Source organism: Embiotoca jacksoni, unplaced genomic scaffold (assembly GCF_022577435.1).
Source record: "Embiotoca jacksoni isolate LCO1_2020_lvr unplaced genomic scaffold, fEmbJac1.0.p SCAF_102, whole genome shotgun sequence".
Classification (NCBI taxonomy): domain Eukaryota; kingdom Metazoa; phylum Chordata; class Actinopteri; family Embiotocidae; genus Embiotoca; species Embiotoca jacksoni.
The window spans coordinates 553,571-580,880 of record NW_027185233.1 but is presented as its reverse complement, the minus strand read 5'-3'; the positions used below and the strand labels follow the sequence as shown (position 1 = coordinate 580,880).

General features: G+C 34.1%; 2 protein-coding genes across 3 annotated transcripts in view; both read right to left on the bottom strand.

Annotated features, from left to right (window-relative positions):
• echdc3 (enoyl CoA hydratase domain containing 3) overlaps nucleotides 1–20,994 on the bottom strand; it is a 45,140-nt gene extending 24,146 nt beyond the window's left edge. Inside the window, exons 1-6 of one of the 2 annotated variants that reach the window (XR_011179535.1) lie at nucleotides 20,817–20,994; nucleotides 20,064–20,185; nucleotides 19,887–19,984; nucleotides 19,272–19,472; nucleotides 18,342–18,520; nucleotides 18,008–18,231 (exon numbers count right to left, since the gene is read on the bottom strand). Coding sequence is in view for 1 of the 2 variants with exons in the window: in XM_069174727.1 (XP_069030828.1) it covers nucleotides 18,078–18,231; nucleotides 18,342–18,520; nucleotides 19,272–19,472; nucleotides 19,887–19,984; nucleotides 20,064–20,185; nucleotides 20,817–20,953 (891 nt within the window). In the remaining variant the exon portion in view is untranslated. Of the gene's footprint in view, nucleotides 1–17,995; nucleotides 18,232–18,341; nucleotides 18,521–19,271; nucleotides 19,473–19,886; nucleotides 19,985–20,063; nucleotides 20,186–20,816 lie in introns of those variants that run through there. The other variant, XM_069174727.1, reaches the window with a different exon arrangement.
• Nucleotides 20,995–22,167: 1,173 nt separating this feature from the next.
• On the bottom strand, nucleotides 22,168–26,378 carry kcnj8 (potassium inwardly rectifying channel subfamily J member 8). Its single transcript, XM_069174715.1, has 6 exons — nucleotides 25,879–26,378; nucleotides 24,751–24,899; nucleotides 23,751–23,911; nucleotides 23,474–23,613; nucleotides 23,066–23,282; nucleotides 22,168–22,434 (listed from the first exon to the last, which is right to left on the bottom strand). The coding sequence occupies exons 1-6, from the start codon at nucleotides 26,223–26,225 to the stop codon at nucleotides 22,168–22,170; spliced, it is 1,281 nt and encodes a 426-aa protein (XP_069030816.1). The 5' UTR covers nucleotides 26,226–26,378.
• Nucleotides 26,379–27,310: the final 932 nt, after the last annotated feature.

Here is a 27,310-nt window from a genome sequence, read left to right as displayed (position 1 = left end):
TTTTAGAAGACATGCTATAGTATGACTTTATTGTCATATTTTAGAAGACATGCTATAGTATGACTTTTTTTTTTATCATATTTTAGAAGCCATGCTATAGTATGACTTTTTTTTTTTATCATATTTTAGAAGACATGTTATAGTATGACTTTATTGTCATATTTTGGAAGACATGTTATAGTATGACTTTTTTATCATATTTTAGAAGACATGCTATTGTATGACTTTTTTATCATATTTTAGAAGACATGCTATAGTATGACTTTTTTATCATATTTTGGAAGACATGCTATAGTATGACTTTTTTTGTCATATTTTGGAAGACATGCTATAGTGTGACTTTATTGTCATATTTTGGAAGACATGCTATAGTGTGACTTTTTTTATCATATTTTCGACGACATGCTATAGTATGACTTTATTGTCATATTTTAGAAGACATGCTATAGTATGACTTTTTTATCATATTTTAGAAGACATGCTATAGTATGACTTTTTTTATCATATTTTCGACGACATGCTATAGTATGACTTTATTGTCATATTTTAGAAGACATGCTATAGTATGACTTTTTTTTATCATATTTTAGACGACATGTTATAGTATGACTTTATTGTCATATTTTAGAAGACATGCTATAGTATGACTTTATTGTCATATTTTGGAAGACATGTTATAGTATGACTTTTTTTATCATATTTTAGACGACATGCTATAGTATGACTTTATTGTCATATTTTGGAAGACATGCTATAGTATGACTTTTTTATCATATTTTAGACGACATGCTATAGTATGACTTTATTGTCATATTTTGGAAGACATGCTATAGTATGACTTTATTGTCATATTTTGGAAGACATGTTATAGTATGACTTTTTTTATCATATTTTGGAAGACATGCTGTAGTATGACTTTTTTTTATCATATTTTAGACGACATGTTATAGTATGACTTTTTTTATCATATTTTGGAAGACATGCTATAGTATGACTTTATTGTCATATTTTAGAAGACATGCTATAGTATGACTTTTTTTTATCATATTTTGGAAGACATGTTATAGTATGACTTTTTTATCATATTTTAGACGACATGCTATAGTTTAACTTTTTTTTATCATATTTTAGACGACATGCTATAGTATGACTTTATTGTCATATTTTAGAAGACATGCTATAGTATGACTTTTTTTTATCATATTTTAGACGACATGTTATAGTATGACTTTATTGTCATATTTTAGAAGACATGCTATAGTATGACTTTTTTATCATATTTTAGAAGACATGTTATAGTATGACTTTTTTAATCATATTTTAGAAGACATGTTATAGTATGACTTTTTTTATCATATTTTAGAAGACATGTTATAGTATGACTTTTTTTATCATATTTTGGAAGACATGCTATAGTATGACTTTATTGTCATATTTTAGAAGACATGCTATAGTATGACTTTTTTTTATCATATTTTGGAAGACATGTTATAGTATGACTTTTTTTTTATCATATTTTAGAAGACATGCTATAGTATGACTTTTTTTTTATCATATTTTGGAAGACATGTTATAGTATGACTTTTTTATCATATTTTAGAAGACATGTTATAGTATGACTTTTTTTATCATATTTTAGAAGACATGCTATAGTATGACTTTATTGTCATATTTTAGAAGACATGCTATAGTATGACTTTTTTTTTATCATATTTTAGAAGCCATGCTATAGTATGACTTTTTTTTTTATCATATTTTAGAAGACATGTTATAGTATGACTTTATTGTCATATTTTGGAAGACATGTTATAGTATGACTTTTTTATCATATTTTAGAAGACATGCTATTGTATGACTTTTTTATCATATTTTAGAAGACATGCTATAGTATGACTTTTTTATCATATTTTGGAAGACATGCTATAGTATGACTTTTTTTGTCATATTTTGGAAGACATGCTATAGTGTGACTTTATTGTCATATTTTGGAAGACATGCTATAGTGTGACTTTTTTTGTCATATTTTGGAAGACATGCTATAGTATGACTTTTTTATCATATTTTAGAAGACATGCTATAGTATGACTTTATTGTCATATTTTAGAAGACATGCTATAGTATGACTTTTTTATCATATTTTAGAAGACATGCTATAGTATGACTTTTTTTATCATATTTTCGACGACATGCTATAGTATGACTTTATTGTCATATTTTAGAAGACATGCTATAGTATGACTTTTTTTTATCATATTTTAGACGACATGTTATAGTATGACTTTATTGTCATATTTTAGAAGACATGCTATAGTATGACTTTATTGTCATATTTTGGAAGACATGTTATAGTATGACTTTTTTTATCATATTTTAGACGACATACTATAGTATGACTTTTTTATCATATTTTGGAAGACATGTTATAGTATGACTTTTTTATCATATTTTAGACGACATGCTATAGTATGACTTTATTGTCATATTTTGGAAGACATGCTATAGTATGACTTTTTTATCATATTTTAGACGACATGCTATAGTATGACTTTATTGTCATATTTTGGAAGACATGTTATAGTATGACTTTTTTATCATATTTTAGACGACATGCTATAGTATGACTTTTTTATCATATTTTGGAAGACATGCTATAGTATGACTTTTTTTATCATATTTTGGAAGACATGTTATAGTATGACTTTTTTATCATATTTTAGACGACATGCTATAGTATGACTTTATTGTCATATTTTAGAAGACATGTTATAGTGTGACTTTTTTATCATATTTTGGAAGACATGCTATAGTATGACTTTTTTATCATATTTTGGAAGACATGTTATAGTATGACTTTTTTATCATATTTTAGACGACATGCTATAGTATGACTTTATTGTCATATTTTAGACGACATGCTATAGTATGACTTTTTTTTTATCATATTTTAGACTACATGCTATAGTATGACTTTTTTGTCATATTTTAGACAACATGCTATAGTATGACTTTTTTATCATATTTTAGACGACATGCTATAGTATGACTTTTTTATCATATTTTAGACGACATGTTATAGTGTGACTTTTTTATCATATTTTAGACGACATGTTATAGTATGACTTTTTTTATCATATTTTAGACAACATGCTACAGTTTGACTTTTTTATCATATTTTAGACGACATGTTATAGTATGACTTTTTTATCATATTTTAGACGACATGTTATAGTATGACTTTTTTATCATATTTTAGACGACATGCTATAGTATCACTTTTTTATCATATTTTAGAAGACATGCTATAGTTTGACTTTTTTATCATATTTTTGACGACATGTTATAGTATGACTTTTTTATCGTATTTTAGACGACATGCTATAGTATGACTTTTTTATCATATTTTAGACGACATGCTATAGTGTGACTTTTTTGTCATATTTTTGACGACATGCTATAGTGTGACTTTTTTATCATATTTTTGACGACATGCTATAGTATGACTTTTTGATCATATTTTAGACGACATGCTATAGTATGACTTTTTTTATCATATTTTAGACGACATGTTATAGTATGACTTTTTTATTATATTTTAGATGACATGCTATATTTGACTTTTTCGTCATATTTTGGATGACATGCTATAGCATGACTTTTTCATCATATTTCAGGCGACATGCTATAGTATGACTTTTTTGTCATATTTCAGACATGCTATATATAGTATGACTTTTTAGTCACATTTCGGATGATATGCTATAAGTATGACTTCCGTTCAAGTTATGGAAGCTAACACGGTGGTGCAGCTGTCAGAGTTGTTGTCTCTCAGTTGAAAGGAACCGGGTTCAATTCCTTCCTCTGACTTTCCAAGTGAATTCATTATTCCTGCAAGACTAATGACCGTAAAGTTTGTTTTCCATAAAATGGATGACTAACTTATGCATGTTGTCCATAATGTAAAACATCACATTCAAGCAATAACATGCAATCCTCCACACTAAGTTCCAGACCCTCTATCGAACCCAGAAGCTCCTGATTGTGAGAAGACAACGCTGGCTGAGAACTTCAACATTTTTGATGACTCTCTTGCATGCTTGTCTGACTTATATGACTTATATGACTTTTAAACATGTTATTGAAGAGAGCTCTACGGTGCAGTGGTTGGTGTTGTTGCCTCCCATTCAGAAGGTTCCAGGTTCGAGACTCTCCAGGGAAAGGATGACATTAACATCCTAGATGAAAAGCCACGTCAAGGGCAAGAATTGAACCTGGAACCTTCTGACTGGGAAGCAACAACATTAACCACTGCACCACCATGCTTTCTTCAAGAAAATGTTTAAAAGTCATATAAGTAATATAAGTCAGACAAATATGCAATAGAGGCAGCACAACTTTGCAGTTGCTAGCGTTGTCATCTCACAGTCAGGAAGTACTCGGTTCGATCAGGGGCTTGGAACTCTGTCTGTGGAGGATTGCATGTTCTTGCTTGAAGTGTGACTTTGTCACAATTACGACTACATGATGTTTGTTTTACATCATGGACTATATGCATGATAACATGCATAAGATAGTCATCCATATTATGGATGACATATTTTAATTTACTTATTACCTATGCAGGAACATGCAAATTCCACATAGAAAGTTCCAGGCGGGGATCGAACCACTGACCTTTAGACTGTAAGACGACAACGCTGACAACTGCACTGTTGTGTTGCCTGACAAAATTTAAACGGAAGTCGTATTTATAGCATGTCATCTGAAATATGACAAAAAGTCACACAATAGCATGTCATCCGAAAAATGACCAAAATGTAAAACTATATCGTGTCCTCCGAAATAAGACCAAAAAGTCAAGATTTCATTTTTCGGACGACATGCTATAGTATGACTTTTTGATCATATTTTAGAAAAGATGCTACAGTATGACTTTTTTGTCATATTTTAGACGACATGCTATAGTATGACTTTTTTATCATATTTTAGACGACATGCTATAGTATGACTTTTTTATCATATTTTGGACGACATGCTATAGTATGACTTTTTTATCATATTTTAGAAGACATGTTATAGTATGACTTTTTTTATCATATTTTAGACAACATGCTATAGTATGACTTTTTTGTCATATTTTAGACGACATGCTATAGTGTGACTTTTTTTTATCATATTTTAGAAGACATGCTACAGTATGACTTTTTATCATATTTTTGACGACATGCTATAGTATGACTTTTTTGTCATATTTTAGACGACATATTATAGTGCGACTTTTTTTTATCATATTTTAGACGACATGTTATAGTGTGACTTTTTTTTATCATATTTTAGACGACATGTTATAGTGTGACTTTTTTTATCATATTTTAGACGACATGTTATAGTATGACTTTTTTTTATCATATTTTCGACGACATGCTATAGTATGACTTTTTTTTATCATATTTTAGACGACATATTATAGTATGACTTTTTTTTATCATATTTTAGAAGACATGCTATAGTATGACTTTTTTATCATATTTTAGACGACATGTTATAGTATGACTTTTTTATCATATTTTAGACGACATATTATAGTATGACTTTTTTTATCATATTTTAGTCGACATGTTATAGTATGACTTTTTTGTCATATTTTAGACGACATGCTATAGTATGACTTTTTTATCATATTTTCGACGACATGCTATAGTGTGACTTTTTTTTATCATATTTTCGACGACATGCTATAGTGTGACTTTTTTTATCATATTTTAGACGACATGTTATAGTATGACTTTTTTATCATATTTTAGACGACATGTTATAGTGTGACTTTTTTTTATCATATTTTCGACGACATGCTATAGTGTGACTTTTTTTATCATATTTTAGACGACATGTTATAGTATGACTTTTTTATCATATTTTAGACGACATGTTATAGTGTGACTTTTTTTTATCATATTTTCGACGACATGCTATAGTATGACTTTTTTTTATCATATTTTCGACGACATGCTATAGTATGACTTTTTTATCATATTTTAGACGACATGTTATAGTATGACTTTTTTTTATCATATTTTAGACGACATATTATAGTATGACTTTTTTTTATCATATTTTAGAAGACATGCTATAGTATGACTTTTTTATCATATTTTAGACGACATGTTATAGTGTGACTTTTTTATCATATTTTAGACGACATGTTATAGTGTGACTTTTTTTATCATATTTTAGACGACATGTTATAGTGACTTTTTTTTATCATATTTTAGACGACATGTTATAGTGTGACTTTTTTTATCATATTTTCGACGACATGCTATAGTATGACTTTTTTATCATATTTTAGACGACATATTATAGTGTGACTTTTTTTTATCATATTTTAGACGACATGTTATAGTGTGACTTTTTTTATCATATTTTAGACGACATGCTATAGTATGACTTTTTTATCATATTTTAGACGACATGCTATAGTATGACTTTTTTGTCATATTTTAGACGACATGTTATAGTATGACTTTTTTATCATATTTTAGACATGTTATAGTGTGACTTTTTTTATCATATTTTAGACGACATGTTATAGTGTGACTTTTTTTATCATATTTTAGACGACATGCTATAGTATGACTTTTTTATCATATTTTAGACGACATGTTATAGTATGACTTTTTTTATCATATTTTAGACGACATGTTATAGTGTGACATTTTTTTTATCATATTTTCGACTACATGCTATAGTATGACTTTTTTGTCATATTTTAGACGACATGTTATTGTGTGACTTTTTTTTATCATATTTTAGACGACATGTTATAGTGTGACTTTTTTATCATATTTTAGACGACATGTTATAGTGTGACTTTTTTTTATCATATTTTAGACGACATGTTATAGTATGACTTTTTTATCATATTTTAGACGACATGTTATAGTATGACTTTTTTATCATATTTTCGACGACATGCTATAGTATGACTTTTTCGTCATATTTTGGATGACATGCTATAGCATGACTTTTTCATCATATTTCAGGCGACATGCTATAGTATGACTTTTTTGTCATATTTCATACATGCTATATATAGTATGACTTTTTAGTCACATTTCGGATGATATGCTATAAGTATGACTTCCGTTCAAGTTATGGAAGCTAACACGGTGGTGCAGCTGTCAGAGTTGTTGTCTCTCAGTTGAAAGGTACCGGGTTCAATTCCTTCCTCTGACTTTCCAAGTGAATTCATTATTCCTGCAAGACTAATGACCGTAAAGTTTGTTTTCCATAAAATGGATGACTAACTTATGCATGTTGTCCATAATGTAAAACATCACATTCAAGCAATAACATGCAATCCTCCACACTAAGTTCCAGACCCTCTATCGAACCCAGAAGCTCCTGATTGTGAGAAGACAACGCTGGCTGAGAACTTCAACATTTTTGATGACTCTCTTGCATGCTTGTCTGACTTATATGACTTATATGACTTTTAAACATGTTATTGAAGAGAGCTCTACGGTGCAGTGGTTGGTGTTGTTGCCTCCCATTCAGAAGGTTCCAGGTTCGAGACTCTCCAGGGAAAGGATGACATTAACATCCTAGATGAAAAGCCACGTCAAGGGCAAGAATTGAACCTGGAACCTTCTGACTGGGAAGCAACAACATTAACCACTGCACCACTGTGCTTTCTTCAAGAAAATGTTTAAAAGTCATATAAGTAATATAAGTCAGACAAATATGCAATAGAGGCAGCACAACTTTGCAGTTGCTAGCGTTGTCATCTCACAGTCAGGAAGTACTCGGTTCGATCAGGGGCTTGGAACTCTGTCTGTGGAGGATTGCATGTTCTTGCTTGAAGTGTGACTTTGTCACAATTACGACTACATGATGTTTGTTTTACATCATGGACTATATGCATGATAACATGCATAAGATAGTCATCCATATTATGGATGACATATTTTAATTTACTTATTACCTATGCAGGAACATGCAAATTCCACATAGAAAGTTCCAGGCGGGGATCGAACCACTGACCTTTAGACTGTAAGACGACAACGCTGACAACTGCACTGTTGTGTTGCCTGACAAAATTTAAACGGAAGTCGTATTTATAGCATGTCATCTGAAATATGACAAAAAGTCACACAATAGCATGTCATCCGAAAAATGACCAAAATGTAAAACTATATCGTGTCCTCCGAAATAAGACCAAAAAGTCAAGATTTCATTTTTCGGACGACATGCTATAGTATGACTTTTTGATCATATTTTAGAAAAGATGCTACAGTATGACTTTTTTGTCATATTTTAGACGACATGCTATAGTATCACTTTTTTATCATATTTTAGACAACATGTTATAGTATGACTTTTTTATCATATTTTAGAAGACATGCTATAGTTTGACTTTTTTATCATATTTTAGAAGACATGTTATAGTATGACTTTTTGATCATATTTTAGAAAACATGCTACAGTATGACTTTTTTGTCATATTTTAGAAGACATGTTATAGTATGACTTTTTTTATCATATTTTAGAAGACATGCTATAGTTTGACTTTTTTATCATATTTTAGACGAAATGCTATAGTATGACTTTTTTTATCATATTTTAGACGACATGCTATAGTATGACTTTTTTATCGTATTTTAGACGACATGTTATAGTATGACTTTTTTTTATCATATTTTAGACGACATGCTATAGTATGACTTTTTTTATCATATTTTCGACGACATGCTATAGTATGACTTTTTTTATCATATTTTAGACGACATGCTATAGTATGACTTTTTTATCGTATTTTAGACGACATGTTATAGTATGACTTTTTTATCATATTTTAGACGACATGCTATAGTATGACTTTTTTTTATCATATTTTAGACGACATGCTATAGTATGACTTTTTTTTATCATATTTTAGACGACATGCTATAGTATGACTTTTTTATCGTATTTTAGACGACATGTTATAGTATGACTTTTTTATCATATTTTAGACGACATGTTATAGTATGACTTTTTTTATCATATTTTAGACGACATGCTATAGTGTGACTTTTTTATCGTATTTTAGACGACATGTTATAGTATGACTTTTTTATCATATTTTAGAAGACATGCTATAGTATGACTTTTTATCATATTTTTGACGACATGCTATGGTATGACTTTTTTATCATATTTTAGACGACATGCTATGGTATGACTTGTTTGTCATATTTTTGACGACATGCTATAGTATGACTTTTTTTATCATATTTTAGAAGACATGCTATATATGACTTTTTCGTCATATTTTGGATGACATGCTATAGCATGACTTTTTCATCATATTTCAGGCGACATGCTATAGTATGACTTTTTTGTCATATTTCAGACATGCTATATATAGTATGACTTTTTAGTCACATTTCGGATGATATGCTATAAGTATGACTTCCGTTCAAGTTATGGAAGCTAACACGGTGGTGCAGCTGTCAGAGTTGTTGTCTCTCAGTTGAAAGGTACCGGGTTCAATTCCTTCCTCTGACTTTCCAAGTGAATTCATTATTCCTGCAAGACTAATGACCGTAAAGTTTGTTTTCCATAAAATGGATGACTAACTTATGCATGTTGTCCATAATGTAAAACATCACATTCAAGCAATAACATGCAATCCTCCACACTAAGTTCCAGACCCTCTATCGAACCCAGAAGCTCCTGATTGTGAGAAGACAACGCTGGCTGAGAACTTCAACATTTTTGATGACTCTCTTGCATGCTTGTCTGACTTATATGACTTATATGACTTTTAAACATGTTATTGAAGAGAGCTCTACGGTGCAGTGGTTGGTGTTGTTGCCTCCCATTCAGAAGGTTCCAGGTTCGAGACTCTCCAGGGAAAGGATGACATTAACATCCTAGATGAAAAGCCACGTCAAGGGCAAGAATTGAACCTGGAACCTTCTGACTGGGAAGCAACAACATTAACCACTGCACCACCATGCTTTCTTCAAGAAAATGTTTAAAAGTCATATAAGTAATATAAGTCAGACAAATATGCAATAGAGGCAGCACAACTTTGCAGTTGCTAGCGTTGTCATCTCACAGTCAGGAAGTACTCGGTTCGATCAGGGGCTTGGAACTCTGTCTGTGGAGGATTGCATGTTCTTGCTTGAAGTGTGACTTTGTCACAATTACGACTACATGATGTTTGTTTTACATCATGGACTATATGCATGATAACATGCATAAGATAGTCATCCATATTATGGATGACATATTTTAATTTACTTATTACCTATGCAGGAACATGCAAATTCCACATAGAAAGTTCCAGGCGGGGATCGAACCACTGACCTTTAGACTGTAAGACGACAACGCTGACAACTGCACTGTTGTGTTGCCTGACAAAATTTAAACGGAAGTCGTATTTATAGCATGTCATCTGAAATATGACAAAAAGTCACACAATAGCATGTCATCCGAAAAATGACCAAAATGTAAAACTATATCGTGTCCTCCGAAATAAGACCAAAAAGTCAAGATTTCATTTTTCGGACGACATGCTATAGTATGACTTTTTGATCATATTTTAGAAAAGATGCTACAGTATGACTTTTTTGTCATATTTTAGACGACATGCTATAGTATCACTTTTTTATCATATTTTAGACAACATGTTATAGTATGACTTTTTTATCATATTTTAGAAGACATGCTATAGTTTGACTTTTTTATCATATTTTAGAAGACATGTTATAGTATGACTTTTTGATCATATTTTAGAAAACATGCTACAGTATGACTTTTTTGTCATATTTTAGAAGACATGTTATAGTATGACTTTTTTTATCATATTTTAGAAGACATGCTATAGTTTGACTTTTTTATCATATTTTAGACGAAATGCTATAGTATGACTTTTTTTATCATATTTTAGACGACATGCTATAGTATGACTTTTTTATCGTATTTTAGACGACATGTTATAGTATGACTTTTTTTTATCATATTTTAGACGACATGCTATAGTATGACTTTTTTTATCATATTTTCGACGACATGCTATAGTATGACTTTTTTTATCATATTTTAGACGACATGCTATAGTATGACTTTTTTATCGTATTTTAGACGACATGTTATAGTATGACTTTTTTATCATATTTTAGACGACATGCTATAGTATGACTTTTTTTTATCATATTTTAGACGACATGCTATAGTATGACTTTTTTTATCATATTTTAGACGACATGCTATAGTATGACTTTTTTATCGTATTTTAGACGACATGTTATAGTATGACTTTTTTATCATATTTTAGACGACATGTTATAGTATGACTTTTTTTATCATATTTTAGACGACATGCTATAGTGTGACTTTTTTATCGTATTTTAGACGACATGTTATAGTATGACTTTTTTATCATATTTTAGAAGACATGCTATAGTATGACTTTTTATCATATTTTTGACGACATGCTATGGTATGACTTTTTTATCATATTTTAGACGACATGCTATGGTATGACTTGTTTGTCATATTTTTGACGACATGCTATAGTATGACTTTTTTATCATATTTTAGAAGACATGCTATATATGACTTTTTCGTCATATTTTGGATGACATGCTATAGTATGACTTTTTCATCATATTTCAGGCGACATGCTATAGTATGACTTTTTTGTCATATTTCAGACATGCTATATATAGTATGACTTTTTAGTCACATTTCGGATGACATGCTATAAGTATGACTTCCGTTCAAGTTATGGAAGCTAACACGGTGGTGCAGCTGTCAGAGTTGTTGTCTCTCAGTTGAAAGGAACCGGGTTCAATTCCTTCCTCTGACTTTCCAAGTGAATTCATTATTCCTGCAAGACTAATGACCGTAAAGTTTGTTTTCCATAAAATGGATGACTAACTTATGCATGTTGTCCATAATGTAAAACATCACATTCAAGCAAGAACATGCAATCCTCCACACTAAGTTCCAGACCCTCTATCGAACCCAGAAGCTCCTGATTGTGAGAAGACAACGCTGGCTGAGAACTTCAACATTTTTGATGACTCTCTTGCATGCTTGTCTGACTTATATGACTTATATGACTTTTAAACATGTTATTGAAGAGAGCTCTACGGTGCAGTGGTTGGTGCTGTTGCCTCCCATTCAGAAGGTTCCAGGTTCGAGACTCTCCAGGGAAAGGATGACATTAACATCCTAGATGAAAAGCCACGTCAAGGGCAAGAATTGAACCTGGAACCTTCTGACTGGGAAGCAACAACATTAACCACTGCACCACCATGCTTTCTTCAAGAAAATGTTTAAAAGTCATATAAGTAATATAAGTCAGACAAATATGCAATAGAGGCAGCACAACTTTGCAGTTGCTAGCGTTGTCATCTCACAGTCAGGAAGTACTCGGTTCGATCAGGGGCTTGGAACTCTGTCTGTGGAGGATTGCATGTTCTTGCTTGAAGTGTGACTTTGTCACAATTACGACTACATGATGTTTGTTTTACATCATGGACTATATGCATGATAACATGCATAAGATAGTCATCCATATTATGGATGACATATTTTAATTTACTTATTACCTATGCAGGAACATGCAAATTCCACATAGAAAGTTCCAGGCGGGGATCGAACCACTGACCTTTAGACTGTAAGACGACAACGCTGACAACTGCACTGTTGTGTTGCCTGACAAAATTTAAACGGAAGTCATATTTATAGCATGTCATCTGAAATATGACAAAAAGTCACACAATAGCATGTCATCCGAAAAATGACCAAAATGTAAAACTATATCGTGTCCTCCGAAATAAGACCAAAAAGTCAAGAATTCATTTTTCGGACGACATGCTATAGTATGACATTTTTTTATCATATTTTAGACGACATGCTATAGTATGACTTTTTGATCATATTTTCGACGACATGTTATAGTATGACTTTTTTGTCATATTTTAGACGACATGCTATAGTATGACTTTTTTGTCATATTTTCGACGACATGCTATAGTATGACTTTTTTGTCATATTTTAGACGACATGCTATAGTATGACTTTTTTATCATATTTTAGACGACATGTTATAGTGTGACTTTTTTTTATCATATTTTAGACGACATGCTATAGTATGACTTTTTGATCATATTTTCGACGACATGTTATAGTATGACTTTTTTGTCATATTTTAGACGACATGCTATAGTATGACTTTTTTGTCATATTTTCGACGACATGCTATAGTATGACTTTTTTGTCATATTTTAGACGACATGCTATAGTATGACTTTTTTGTCATATTTTAGACGACATGCTATAGTATGACTTTTTTTAATCATATTTTAGATGACATGTTATAGTATGACTTTTTTGTCATATTTTAGACGACATGCTATAGTATGACTTTTTTGTCATATTTTCGACGACATGCTATAGTATGACTTTTTTATCATATTTTAGACGACATGCTATAGTATGACTTTTTTGTCATATTTTAGACGACATGCTATAGTATGACTTTTTTATCATATTTTAGACGACATGTTATAGTGTGACTTTTTTTTATCATATTTTAGACGACATGCTATAGTATGACTTTTTGATCATATTTTCGACGACATGTTATAGTATGACTTTTTTGTCATATTTTAGACGACATGCTATAGTATGACTTTTTTGTCATATTTTCGACGACATGCTATAGTATGACTTTTTTGTCATATTTTAGACGACATGCTATAGTATGACTTTTTTGTCATATTTTAGACGACATGCTATAGTATGACTTTTTTGTCATATTTTAGACGACATGCTATAGTATGACTTTTTTTTATCATATTTTCGACGACATGCTATAGTGTGACTTTTTTATCATATATTAGACGACATGTTATAGTGTGACTTTTTTTATCATATTTTAGACGACATGTTATAGTATGACTTTTTTGTCATATTTTAGACGACATGCTATAGTATGACTTTTTTATCATATTTTAGACGACATGCTATAGTGTGACTTTTTTGTCATATTTTAGACGACATGCTATAGTATGACTTTTTTGTCATATTTTAGACGACATGCTATAGTATGACTTTTTTTTATCATATTTTCGACGACATGCTATAGTGTGACTTTTTTATCATATATTAGACGACATGTTATAGTGTGACTTTTTTTATCATATTTTAGACGACATGTTATAGTGTGACTTTTTTATCATATATTAGACGACATGTTATAGTGTGACTTTTTTTTATCATATTTTAGACGACATGTTATAGTGTGACTTTTTTTATCATATTTTAGACGACATGTTATAGTGTGACTTTTTTTTATCATATTTTCGACGACATGCTATAGTATGACTTTTTTATCATATTTTAGACGACATATTATGGTATGACTTTTTTTATCATATTTTAGAAGACATGCTATAGTATGACTTTTTTATCATATTTTAGACGACATGTTATAGTATGACTTTTTTGTCATATTTTAGACGACATGCTATAGTATGACTTTTTTATCATATTTTCGACGACATGCTATAGTATGACTTTTTTATCATATTTTAGACGACATATTATAGTGTGACTTTTTTTATCATATTTTAGACGACATGTTATAGTGTGACTTTTTTTTATCATATTTTAGACGACATGTTATAGTGTGACTTTTTTTTATCATATTTTCGACGACATGCTATAGTATGACTTTTTTATCATATTTTAGACGACATGCTATAGTATGACTTTTTTTATCATATTTTAGACGACATGCTATAGTATGACTTTTTTTTATCATATTTTAGACGACATGCTATAGTATGACTTTTTTATCATATTTTAGACGACATGTTATAGTATGACTTTTTTGTCATATTTTAGACGACATGCTATAGTATGACTTTTTTATCATATTTTAGACGACATATTATAGTGTGACTTTTTTTATCATATTTTAGACGACATGTTATAGTGTGACTTTTTTTTATCATATTTTAGACGACATGTTATAGTGTGACTTTTTTTATCATATTTTCAACGACATGCTATAGTATGACTTTTTTATCATATTTTCGACGACATGCTATAGTATGACTTTTTTATCATATTTTAGACGACATGTTATAGTATGACTTTTTTGTCATATTTTAGACGACATGCTATAGTATGACTTTTTTTTATCATATTTTCGACGACATGCTATAGTATGACTTTTTTTTATCATATTTTCGACGACATGCTATAGTATGACTTTTTTATCATATTTTAGACGACATGTTATAGTATGACTTTTTTGTCATATTTTAGACGACATGCTATAGTATGACTTTTTTATCGTATTTTAGACGACATGCTATAGTATGACTTTTTTTTATCATATTTTCGACGACATGCTATAGTATGACTTTTTTTTATATTTTCGACGACATGTTATAGTATGACTTTTTTTATCATATTTTAGACGACATATTATAGTATGACTTTTTTATCATATTTTAGACGACATGTTATAGTATGACTTTTTTGTCATATTTTAGACGACATGCTATAGTATGACTTTTTTTTATCATATTTTCGACGACATGCTATAGTATGACTTTTTTATCATATTTTAGACGACATATTATAGTATGACTTTTTTTATCATATTTTAGAAGACATGCTATAGTATGACTTTTTTATCATATTTTAGACGACATATTATAGTATGACTTTTTTATCGTATTTTAGACGACATGCTATAGTATGACTTTTTTTTATCATATTTTCGACGACATGCTATAGTATGACTTTTTTTTATCATATTTTCGACGACATGTTATAGTATGACTTTTTTTTATCATATTTTAGACGACATATTATAGTATGACTTTTTTATCATATTTTAGACGACATGTTATAGTATGACTTTTTTGTCATATTTTAGACGACATGCTATAGTATGACTTTTTTTTATCATATTTTCGACGACATGCTATAGTATGACTTTTTTATCATATTTTAGACGACATATTATAGTATGACTTTTTTATCATATTTTAGACGACATGTTATAGTATGACTTTTTTGTCATATTTTAGACGACATGCTATAGTATGACTTTTTTATCATATTTTCGACGATATGCTATAGTATGACTTTTTTATCATATTTTAGACGACATATTATAGTATGACTTTTTTTATCATATTTTAGAAGACATGCTATAGTATGACTTTTTTATCATATTTTAGACGACATGTTATAGTATGACTTTTTTATCATATTTTCGACGACATGCTATAGTATGACTTTTTTATCATATTTTAGACGACATGTTATAGTGTGACTTTTTTTTTGTCATATTTTAGACGACATGTTATAGTGTGACTTTTTTTTATCATATTTTAGACGACATGTTATAGTGTGACTTTTTTTTATCATATTTTAGACGACATGTTATAGTGTGACTTTTTTATCATATTTTCGACGACATGCTATAGTATGACTTTTTTATCATATTTTAGACGACATGTTATAGTATGACTTTTTTTTATCATATTTTAGACGACATGTTATAGTGTGACTTTTTTTTATCATATTTTAGACGACATGTTATAGTGTGACTTTTTTTTATCATATTTTAGACGACATGTTATAGTGTGACTTTTTTTTATCATATTTTCGACGACATGCTATAGTATGACTTTTTTATCATATTTTCGACGACATGCTATAGTATGACTTTTTTATCATATTTTAGACGACATGCTATAGTATGACTTTTTTTTATCATATTTTCGACGACATGCTATAGTATGACTTTTTTATCATATTTTAGACGACATGCTATAGCATGACTTTTTTATCATATTTTAGACGACATGTTATAGTATGACTTTTTTATCATATTTTAGACGACATGTTATAGTGTGACTTTTTTTATCATATTTTAGACGACATGCTATAGCATGACTTTTTTATCATATTTTAGACGACATGTTATAGTATGACTTTTTTATCATATTTTAGACGACATGTTATAGTGTGACTTTTTTTATCATATTTTAGACGACATGCTATAGCATGACTTTTTTATCATATTTTAGACGACATGTTATAGTATGACTTTTTGATCATATTTTAGATGACATGTTATAGTGTGACTTTTTTTATCATATTTTAGACGACATGCTATCGTGTGACTTTTTTATCATGTTTCAGACGACGTTATCGTATGAAATTTTCAGATTGTGGACGACATGCTATAGTAGATACGATAAAAAAAAAAGTCATACTGTAGTACACGGTCAGAAACATTAAAAAAAATATACCAACATAGCATTTCATCCAAAATATGCAAAACATTAATACTACATTATATATTATCTTAGATGAAACTATTCATGCATAATAAAATGTGTCAAGGAAATAACGCTCCATTTGTTTACTTTTTTGGAAGTTGTTTTTTTTATTGTTGATTCATCGTCATAAATCATAAATAATATCATGAAAACAACATTAATATATAAAAATATACATGGTACATTAATTGAAAATAAATTTCAATACATTTTCAACCAAGTGGTTTTGTGCCTTGTAAGGGACCGTTTACAAAAACATTACACCTGTGGTTAAAAAAAATTAAATAAAAAACTTCTTACTTTTTCAGGTAATTTGTATTACTTTTACAAAGCAGAAAACTACACTCCCAATTTCTATACCTACTTAATGCATCTAACGACAGACAATTAAAGAGAGCAGCATTCATTCTGGCAAAGCTGTAAAACAGAGTAATTTCCTTCTCATTATGCAGCTTTTAAAAAGGCACAAAGAATGATTCAGCTGCTTGTCCTTCGGTCTCAATAGAAATGCTGAAGAAGATGAAGTGAACACTTAAATCCTGCTGACTTTGCACATTATAATTCTAGCAATAAGCAGCACAGCCCAAACGTGAACTGAGGACTGGTGTTACTCACTGATGAGTGGAAACCATGCGTACCGGTCGAGACTGTCTTTAGATGTCTGCAGGTTATGTGACGAGTCCGTCGGTCCATCGGTCCATCGGTCCATCAGTCGTGGGCCTTTTCGACTCTGTGGCTCCACACCGGCTTGCGTTTCTCGATGAAGGCCCGGATGCCCTCCTGTCCGTCCCTCAGCGCCAGGTTGTCGACCATCACCTTGGAGGCGGTGGCGTACGCCGCATCTCGACCCTGAGCCATTTGTCTTTGGACGAAAAACAAAAGTGGGGGAAGAGCACAACACGGTAAATGTTTTTATGTCGTTTTAAATCTGATCTTTTGCCGCCCGTTATTTTCACCAGCGGAACCGCTCACCGTTGGAACGTGGCCTTCCCGAGGGCGACGACGGGCCGGCTGGCCCGACACACCCGCCGGGCGATGCCCAGCGTCTCCTCTTCCAGCCGCTCCTCCGGCACCACCTTGCTGACCAGACCGTGCAGCAGAGCATCGTGGGCCGAGATCGGCGTTCCTGTGAACAGCATCTCCATGGCAACCTGGTAGAAAAAGAAGGACGCCAAGCTGGATTTAGTTTTTAACATCAAATGACAAAACATTTTGTGTGATTATGCCTCTCACTTGGGTTTATTTAGGCAGGACATTTTACAGCTAAATAATAAACTAGTATCCAAGTTAATAGTAACAGCAGATGTGAAATGAGAAGGGCAATAGCTCACTATAATTAAAATTTTATATTAGGAACCAATCAATAAATACACAACTAAATCATCCGAATTTTTGCAAAATAATGTTAAAAAAAATTTAAAAAAAAATAAGACTATAACCAAACTTTTACTTTAAAAGCAGAACTTTTAAAAGAAAAAGTTTTAAAGCAGCTAAAATAAAATGTATAACTTTTTTTTCTTGCAGATTTGTCAACATACATCCAGGCAATATTATACAATAATACTGAATTACATATTTATACTTTTCTTGATTTATCTTTTTTGTTTTTGAAACAATATTTCTATCTCTCTGTATGTCTTGTGAATTAACAATAAAGTTGACTTTGATAACGTTGAGACTATTTCCTCTATTTAAAGTAATAAATAATTCACAATAATACCACCCTGATCTGACATGTAGTAATTACTGAAAATGTTATTACATTTAGATAACACATAGGTCTAATAGAAAAAGTTGTTCTGTCATGTAAACATCAGAGTATTCTTGTTTTTATTAAATAAAACTGTCACTTGTTAAATAAAAAGAATAAAAAGGTAAAGTAGCCGAGTGTTCGTGTCTCACCTTCCTCGGCACCGCTCTGCCGATGGCGACCGCCGGCGTCGAGCAGAACAGACCCACGTTGACGCCCGGGGTGGCAAAGGTGGACTTCTCCGTCACCACGGCGACGTCGCAGCTGGCGACGAGCTGGCAACCCGCCGCCGTGGCGACGCCGTTCACCATGGCGATCACTGGAACGGGTATGTCCTGAATCAGCGTCATCACCTGAAGCGCGAGAGATGGCAGATTATTTACGTTTACGTGTTCAGCAATTTAAATGGATGAATAACAATAAATAAAATAAACATCAACTCTGTCACTTTCTCAGTTCATCATTTAAATAAAACAGCCAACAGCTGCGTCTGTGGTGTGAAAAAGGTTCAATTCAACCTGGCAAGGAAGCAACGTGGGCCCTCGATAGCTAAAAACAAAACAAAAAAATTCTCCTTGTAAATTTATGATTTTATAATCTCAGAGAATATTCAATCTTTAATCTCAGAAATTCTGAGATTTAAAAAAAAAAAAAAAAAAAGAAAAACCTCCAACGATGGCCCTGAGACGCTGCCGTAGTTCTTGACACAATGCATGATGGTAGAAAAATGAAGACAGGAAAAGCAAAGACAGGGGAGACAAACTGACCTCTGAACAGGTGTGAAACACCTTTGTGTGATAATCTCGACCGTGAGCCGACGTCAGCTCCTTCAGGTCGTGTCCGGAGGAGAACACGGGGCCTTTGGCTGAAACACACACATTAAAAAAGGTAAGAGACCATCACCTTCCTGTCCGTCACACACTCAGGATTAAAAAAAAACCTGCCTGATATGACGATAACTCTGAGGTCATCGCTGTCAACATCAGTCAGGATGTTCTCCCGGAGGGATTCCAGCATCGACAGAGACAGAGCGTTCCTCTTCCTGGGATTGTTCAGTATTATCCTCCTGGAAGAAAAAGTTTGTAGTTTGAGTTTCACTGCAGTGTCCATTAAAGACACTGTAACACGGGGGATGTGCAGCTGTATTAACGAACTTATCTGCTGTTAGGTGGCCAAAAAAAAAAAAAAGGCACCTGGTGCCTTATAAAGAAAAAAAAAAAAATCAAAAGTTATTCCCTAATATCTTACAATCATAACGAGTCGCATGGAAAACACAGAAAAGGGGGAAACAAATCTGGATTGAAATACAGGACAGAAACTGTTTGGCTGTTACCAGAGAAAACAATTCAATCCAGATTTCTCAGAAGTTCTTTGCTTGATCAGGTTTCACTGCAAGGTTTTCTTGTTTTTCTACATTTTTTTGCAGTCTGCTAAATGAGTCACGTGATCACTAAACAGGTGGCAGCAGGTACCAAGTCTTGATATTTTATTACGTAAAAGGGCGTTTCACGCAAATTATATGTACGCCGAATTTATCTTAAGACCCTGATATATACATGTAAATGCTGTAAGTACAACTGCAACACGCTGCTGTTGTTAAAAAGTGTCATTTTCTCCGTAAATACGACGTTTTGTAAATGGGGCTTCCTCCTGGGGAATGACAGTTCCGAGACGGCGGACACATTTAACTACTGCACCTGATTCCGTCGTTCTGCTGTCTCACGGTCAGCGGCTCCGGTTCGGCGTGAGAGTAAAAACGAGCACCGGACAGCAGCGTCGTTGTCCTGCTGAGCTGAAATACGCCGAAACCTCGGCACAGCAAACTGCACGCCATGTTGTGGTTAGTTCCCCCAGCTTCACCTTTCCCACTCTCACTTCCGGGTGTACCGGAAGTGAGAGTGGGGAAGGTGAAACTTAAAAGTGACGCAAAAAAATAAATAAATAAATAAAATAAATACATGAAAAAGTAAGCCATGTAAATTTTGCAAGTTTCGTATGAATTTGATGTCGATATCATAAAGTCCAAAAGGAGACAGAATTTTTTTGCGGGAAAAAACGACAAGAAGAAGAAAACGGTTTGGTCACGTGATTCACGTGGTACCACTTAGAAATTAGTGTTGTTGTTTTTTTTTAAGACATTTGTTTGTTTAAAGAAAATAAATACAAATGTAATATAACGATCTACTGCAGAGAACAAATAACACTTTTTTTTATGAAACATACGTAAAATCTCAGATTTTTAACCTAAAAGAAAATAAATATATTTTTATTTATTTATTTATATCCATTTTTGGGTTTTTTTCGAGCCAAAATCTGAGCTGATTTTATATTCTGGATGTTCACTTGTTTACTTCTATTAATTATTAATTGACTTCTTCTACTTTGGGTCGTTTCAGATATTGAAACTATATTCATGTTAAGTTTGATGTGTTTATTGTCAAATAACAAAGACAACCAGCAGAAGCACAAAGTACACTTCAGGAGTACACACAGTTGGACCGTCGCTTTGTCATCATCATCATTAGTATTTGAACTGTGGCTTGAATCAATAATATAAAATACCACTTTTTTTCTGTACATCCGTCCCAAGTGTGAGGTGAAAGTTTTCAGCGTAAAACTGAAAAGATATTTAATTTACTGTCAGATATTTCAGGAGCTGGAACCAAAAACTTGTTTTATTGTTTAATTGACTTAAATTCACTTTGTTAGTAAAGCAATTTACATTTTTTAACAGCAGAAAAGTGCCAAAGAGTTTTATTTTAAAATCAAATATAAAGTGCTGAATGTTGTTTTGGGTTGTAAAAGATCAGTCGACTTTTCTTTGTTGGAGAGAAAAATAATCCTTTTTAAATGTGATTGTTTGTCTCTGGTTTGCATTTGAGGGGTTTTTCTGTCCTGTTAGCTGAACCGCGTCACTCCGTGCAACGTAAACACGGGCGACGTCATCAGTCCGGAGACGGCGGGGAACAGAAGCGGTCCCAGGAGGGAGACGGACACGGCGACGCCGAGGATCCTCCTCCCCGCCAGGAGGAGCAGGGCGGCCTGACGTCAGGTGACGGCGTTCATGCTCTGGCTGCCGTCGCTCGGGGTGAAGAACTGGACTTTGGGCGAGGCGGCGAGCCCCGAGTTGTTCCTGCGCAGGCCGCCGCCGCCGCCGCCGCCCCCCCCTGCGCCTTTACGCATGGAGTTGTTGCGCCGCATGGAGTTGCGCTTCCTCAGCGAGTTCTGGTGCGACAGCTCGCTCTTCTGCAGCGTCTGGATGAGGATGGACGGCTTCTCGTCCAGCTCCCGGGCGCTGCAGCGCGGCGTCGCCACCTGCAGGAGAACCAACGCAACAGCAGGCGGGAAGGGAAGATTGGGGAGATTTGTGAAAAAAAAAATCCTCAATGATGTTTAACTTTAAAAAGAGGAGTTAAAAACGCTCGTGAGAATGTTTGAATGAACTGAAAATGTGATTCCTAGTTTCTCCTGTTGTTTTTTTTTTCCATAGATCGCAATGGTAAAATAAAAATAACAAACAAAGCCTCAATCTGACTGTACATGTTTGGAGCAGGAAGTGACCATATTTGGACGAGCTAAGGGGAAGCAAGCGGTGGATCTGACCCCGCCCAATTCAACCAGAGCCATGACTGCACCACAGGCCTGTCAATCAAATAGACAAAAAACATACCACTTTTCGAGGCTTCTCTTCTAACGAATGAGGGATTATTTTCAGATGGACCTCCAGAAAACTAATAAGAAGGAGTGACTTTAGCTAACAACACCGAGATAACTGATGGACACATTTTATTCACTTTGGATTTGATGAGAGAAGTTGAATGGGAGTCTATGGAGCCGGAGGCTTTTTGGAGCCGACCTCTAGTGGCACTCGCTGGTATTGCAGCTTTAAGGCGCTTCTGCAATCGGCCTAATTTTGTTCTGATAATTTGAATAAAAAGATTTTCACCTTGACTGTGTTGCCAAATTTGGAGTAGTCCACCGAGTACACGCCCTCCTCCTCCGTTACTATGGGAACGAAGCGGTGGCCCCACTGGATCTCCTCGGAGACGTAGGAGGTCCGGGCCTGTGTGGTGATGCCCGTCGTCTCCACGACTCCCTCCAGGATGACGATGACCTCGAGGTCGCTGCACTGCAGCTCCATGTCCGACAGTTCGTACAGCGGGCTGGCGGTTACCACGGCGACACAGGTACCATTAATTTACACGCGTTTACGTATGAATCTTTTTTTCATACAAATAAAGCCAAAAAGTGTTTTCCATGGTAAAAAAATTTTAAAAAATTATTAATTATTTTTAATTAATAATAAATAATTATTTATAAATAAATAATTAATTTTATAATTAATTATTGTAACCTGTTTTTGTCGATGATGTGGCAGATGATGAGCGGCGCGAGCAGGAAGAGGCTGTTGCTGGCGACGGCGCTCTCCGTCTGCACGTCGATCTGATGGATGGGGATCACTTCCCCCTCCGGCGTGGTCGTCTTCCTCACCACCTGAGCGATTTATCACCTCACTTAAATCTCCTTTCTTTTTCTTATGACTTTTAAACATGCAGGTCAATAAACAGCAGAATATATATATTTATATATATATATATTTTTTTTAAAGTAGAATAAAGGCGACGGGACACCTGCAGCCGGACGGTCGCCCCGATGATCATGCTCTTCCTCAGGTCGCCGATCCGGATCATGAAGCAGAGGCGGTTGTTCCTGACGGCGATCACGGCGTGACGGCTGAAGATCAGCGTCTCCGCTCGTCGGTTCGACTGAGCCGTCTTCATGAAGATGCAACCTGAGGACAGGAAAAAAAACAAAAAACACACAGTCAGCGAGATCGACCCCGACATGTGACACGCGTTGTTAGTTAATACAGACGAGGGAGGGGCTTCATCGTGTCCGTGGGCTTCATCAGGATATATTTTAATGTAGTTACTAATCAATACATGCTAAATATCACGCACGTGTTATAAAAACCGAGCAGTGCATTGTGGGTGAGGGTTTTTTTTTTGCCGTTATTTCAACACAAAGAGGTTCAAACTGGTTCCTACTTTTGTTCAGTAATATTCATGAGGCTCAGCAGATAATCTGGAATATGATGTTTTGAAACCAAGATGTTGACTTTCGGGTGGATTGATGACATCATGATGATGTCATTCTAGTTCAAGTAAAAAAAAAAAAAAAAAAAGAAACAGAAAGAGCTGTAAAATAAATAGAAACAACAACACTTTGCAAAACGTCAGAATATGCGTTCGCTGCACGCTGACTCAGAACTTTTGTGTGCGATGACCACTCGTGGCCAAAGAGGGCGCTGTTGCTGCTGCTCGGGATATATAACGATGCTTTAAAGTGCAAAATAATTTCATTCACAACAAATCGTTCCTCGAACTGTTTTTTGAAGAATGAAACAAGCTAAAAATTTGAATTATCTGGAACATTTTTGCCCAATTTTGTCGCGTTAGCGCAAATTTGTCAAAGCCTCCTCACCTGATTGGCTGTTCCTGAACCGGGTAATGAAGCCGAGCACCACATTTTAGGCCATTTTAAAGTGATATAATCTGGACTTTTCAGCTTTGTGAACCAGTTTTTAACCCGACCTTTCTGACCTTTAACGCCGGCGTTTCTAAAACTCACCCAGCATGACGGCGTTGATGATGAGCCCCACGATGTTCTGCAGGATGAGGACGGTGATGGCCGTCGGACACTGCTCCGTTATCATGCGTCCGCCGAAGCCGATGGTCACCTGAACCTCGATGGAGAAGAGGAAGGCCGACGTGAACGACCTGCGGAGAGGAGGAGACGTTCAGTTCGATCACAACAGTTTCATTCTGCCATTTTATTTTAGAAAAGAAAAGAAAAGAAAATTCTCATCCTGCAGCTTTAAATATCGGTGATGTTTACTGAATTCAGGACATTTGCCCCCATTTGAGGCCTCATTTCATTTGTGTTTGTTTAGTTTTGAGATTCAAAAAGGAACAAAACAGAAACAAAAACACAACACAAGTGGATTTTTTTCCTTCATATTTCCTCAGATAATTTTCATATAATATTCAGAGGGGGATTTATTCAGGTAATAGTACCAATAAGACAATATAAAAAAAAAATACTATTTGACAAGTAAAACCCTGCATTTAAACTGAAAGTACAGAACTGTTACGACCTAAAAGTACTTTAAAGTTGTTTGATTGTCAAATATTAGCGCATCATTTCAATGTCGCAGCTGCTCGGTGCAGTTTTAACTATGGTTCAGTGGTTCCCAACATAGGGTCCAGGCCTCTCTAAAGAGTCAGAAGACACATCTTAAGGGTCCTGAGATCTTTAACAGGAGATGAAAGAATTGTTTTATAACTTTCCAGCTCTATATAGGAAGTAGAAGGAGAGGAAGAGATGTGACTGACAGGAAATGGTGTGGAGAGAAAGGTGAAGTGAGGACTGGGGGGGGGGGGGGGGGGGGGGGGTTCAGAGGGAGGCGCTAAAAATCCCTCTTTAGGCTGCTTTTATTTCCACTGGAATAAAAGGGAGCAGACGTTTCATAACTTTCTGGCATAATTAATGTCTTTTTCTTTCTTAGCTCCTCTTCCTCATTTGAGTTTAAAAATGGAAGAGGAGGAAGAGGAGAAGAAGATGAAGAGGAGGAGGGAGGTTTGGATCAAGAGAGGATGGATGGTGAATAAAACATACAGACAAGTCACACCAAACATACTTTAAAGAATCATTTCCCAGCTTTCATAATGTTGACAGAGGTTTGTAATGTTTCTTTACTTGACGTCGGTGACGCAGTGGGTCTTGTTCTGCCGAACCGGGTCCAGGTCTCCGTGCGCAAACGCCACGAGCCACCAGCTCATGGCGAAGAGCAGCCAGCTGCTGACGAACGTGGTGGTGAAGATGACCAACGTGAAGCGCCACTTCAGGTCCACCAGCGTGGTGAAGACGTCCTGCAGGAATCGGCCCTGCTCGCGGATGTTCTTGTGCGCCAAGTTGCACGAGCCGTTTTTGGCGATGAAGCGCGCCTTGTTCACGCGGTCCCTGAACACCGGCTTGCGCGGCAACCGGGAGGCGAGGCCCGGCAGCCCGAACTCCTCCGGGATGATGCTTTTCCTCGCCAACATCTCGAGAAGAAGTAGAAGAAAGAGTCAAAGTTTTACGTATTAAAATCCGTCTTCAGTGCGTCTTTACGCGCGGACACAACATGTCCACCTGCAGGGGGAAAAAAACGCTCGAGTCGTTTTCACCTCCGTCAACTTCCAGGGATGTTCCGGAGTGAGAGCAGCGCGCCGCCTCCGTTCAGCTCGTCTGGAGGGCTGGGACGGTCTCCGCGCTCCTGTTGACGTAGTCCAACTTCCAGAAGTCCAGACCCGCTCAGACCAGCGAGCTGCTGCCCTCAAGGACTTCTCAAGGACACATCGACTCAGAAGTTTTTTTTGTTTTTTTTAAATACAGAAAGAATCTGTGAACTTTTGGCACGTTTCTCACAACCTTCAAAGCATCACATGAAATCTCTTCATAGATTAAATCCCTTTAAACACGAACGTCCCTGATGGACAGATACACATTTCCATCTTCATATTATATCAACTTTAAAGGATTTTTTTTTTTTTTGATGTGTAAAAACTGGAGAGTGAACCAACAGGTGGAAATATGGAACCATCTATTAAAATCATTAGGTCACATTTGATCTCTATTATGGCCAATTAATTATCATTTTACAGAGTGATGGGTGCTTTGATTGTCGCTCAGATTGGAAAATGAAAGTTCATCATAACTTCTATGTTTTCTATCTTGTTTTAGACATACGAGCTTAAATAACTGAGTACACACAGCTACTTTTTTTTTTATAGCAGCTGAAATGGAAATTTCATGCACAAAATGAGCATTTTTCCTTCAAATCTGCAGCCAGAGTAATTTTCATGTAAAATGAAATCTATGTCTTTTTTTCTTTCAGTGTGTTGAATCATTCTGAACAATTTTCTGAATTGTAATTGTGTTTTTAAAGTAGAGTAATTAGACAGGAAAAGCTACAGAACCTTCCTCCAGGCTAAATGTCAGTTTACTCCTCTAATAATGGTTTAAGAAAAATAAAAAACATCTTTGAGAAAACACAATTTCAATTTTATTTTTGCATATTTATGTTTAAAAAAAAAAACCTTCAAATATCCTTTTGCCTTTATGTCTTGATATCATTTCTTATATTGTA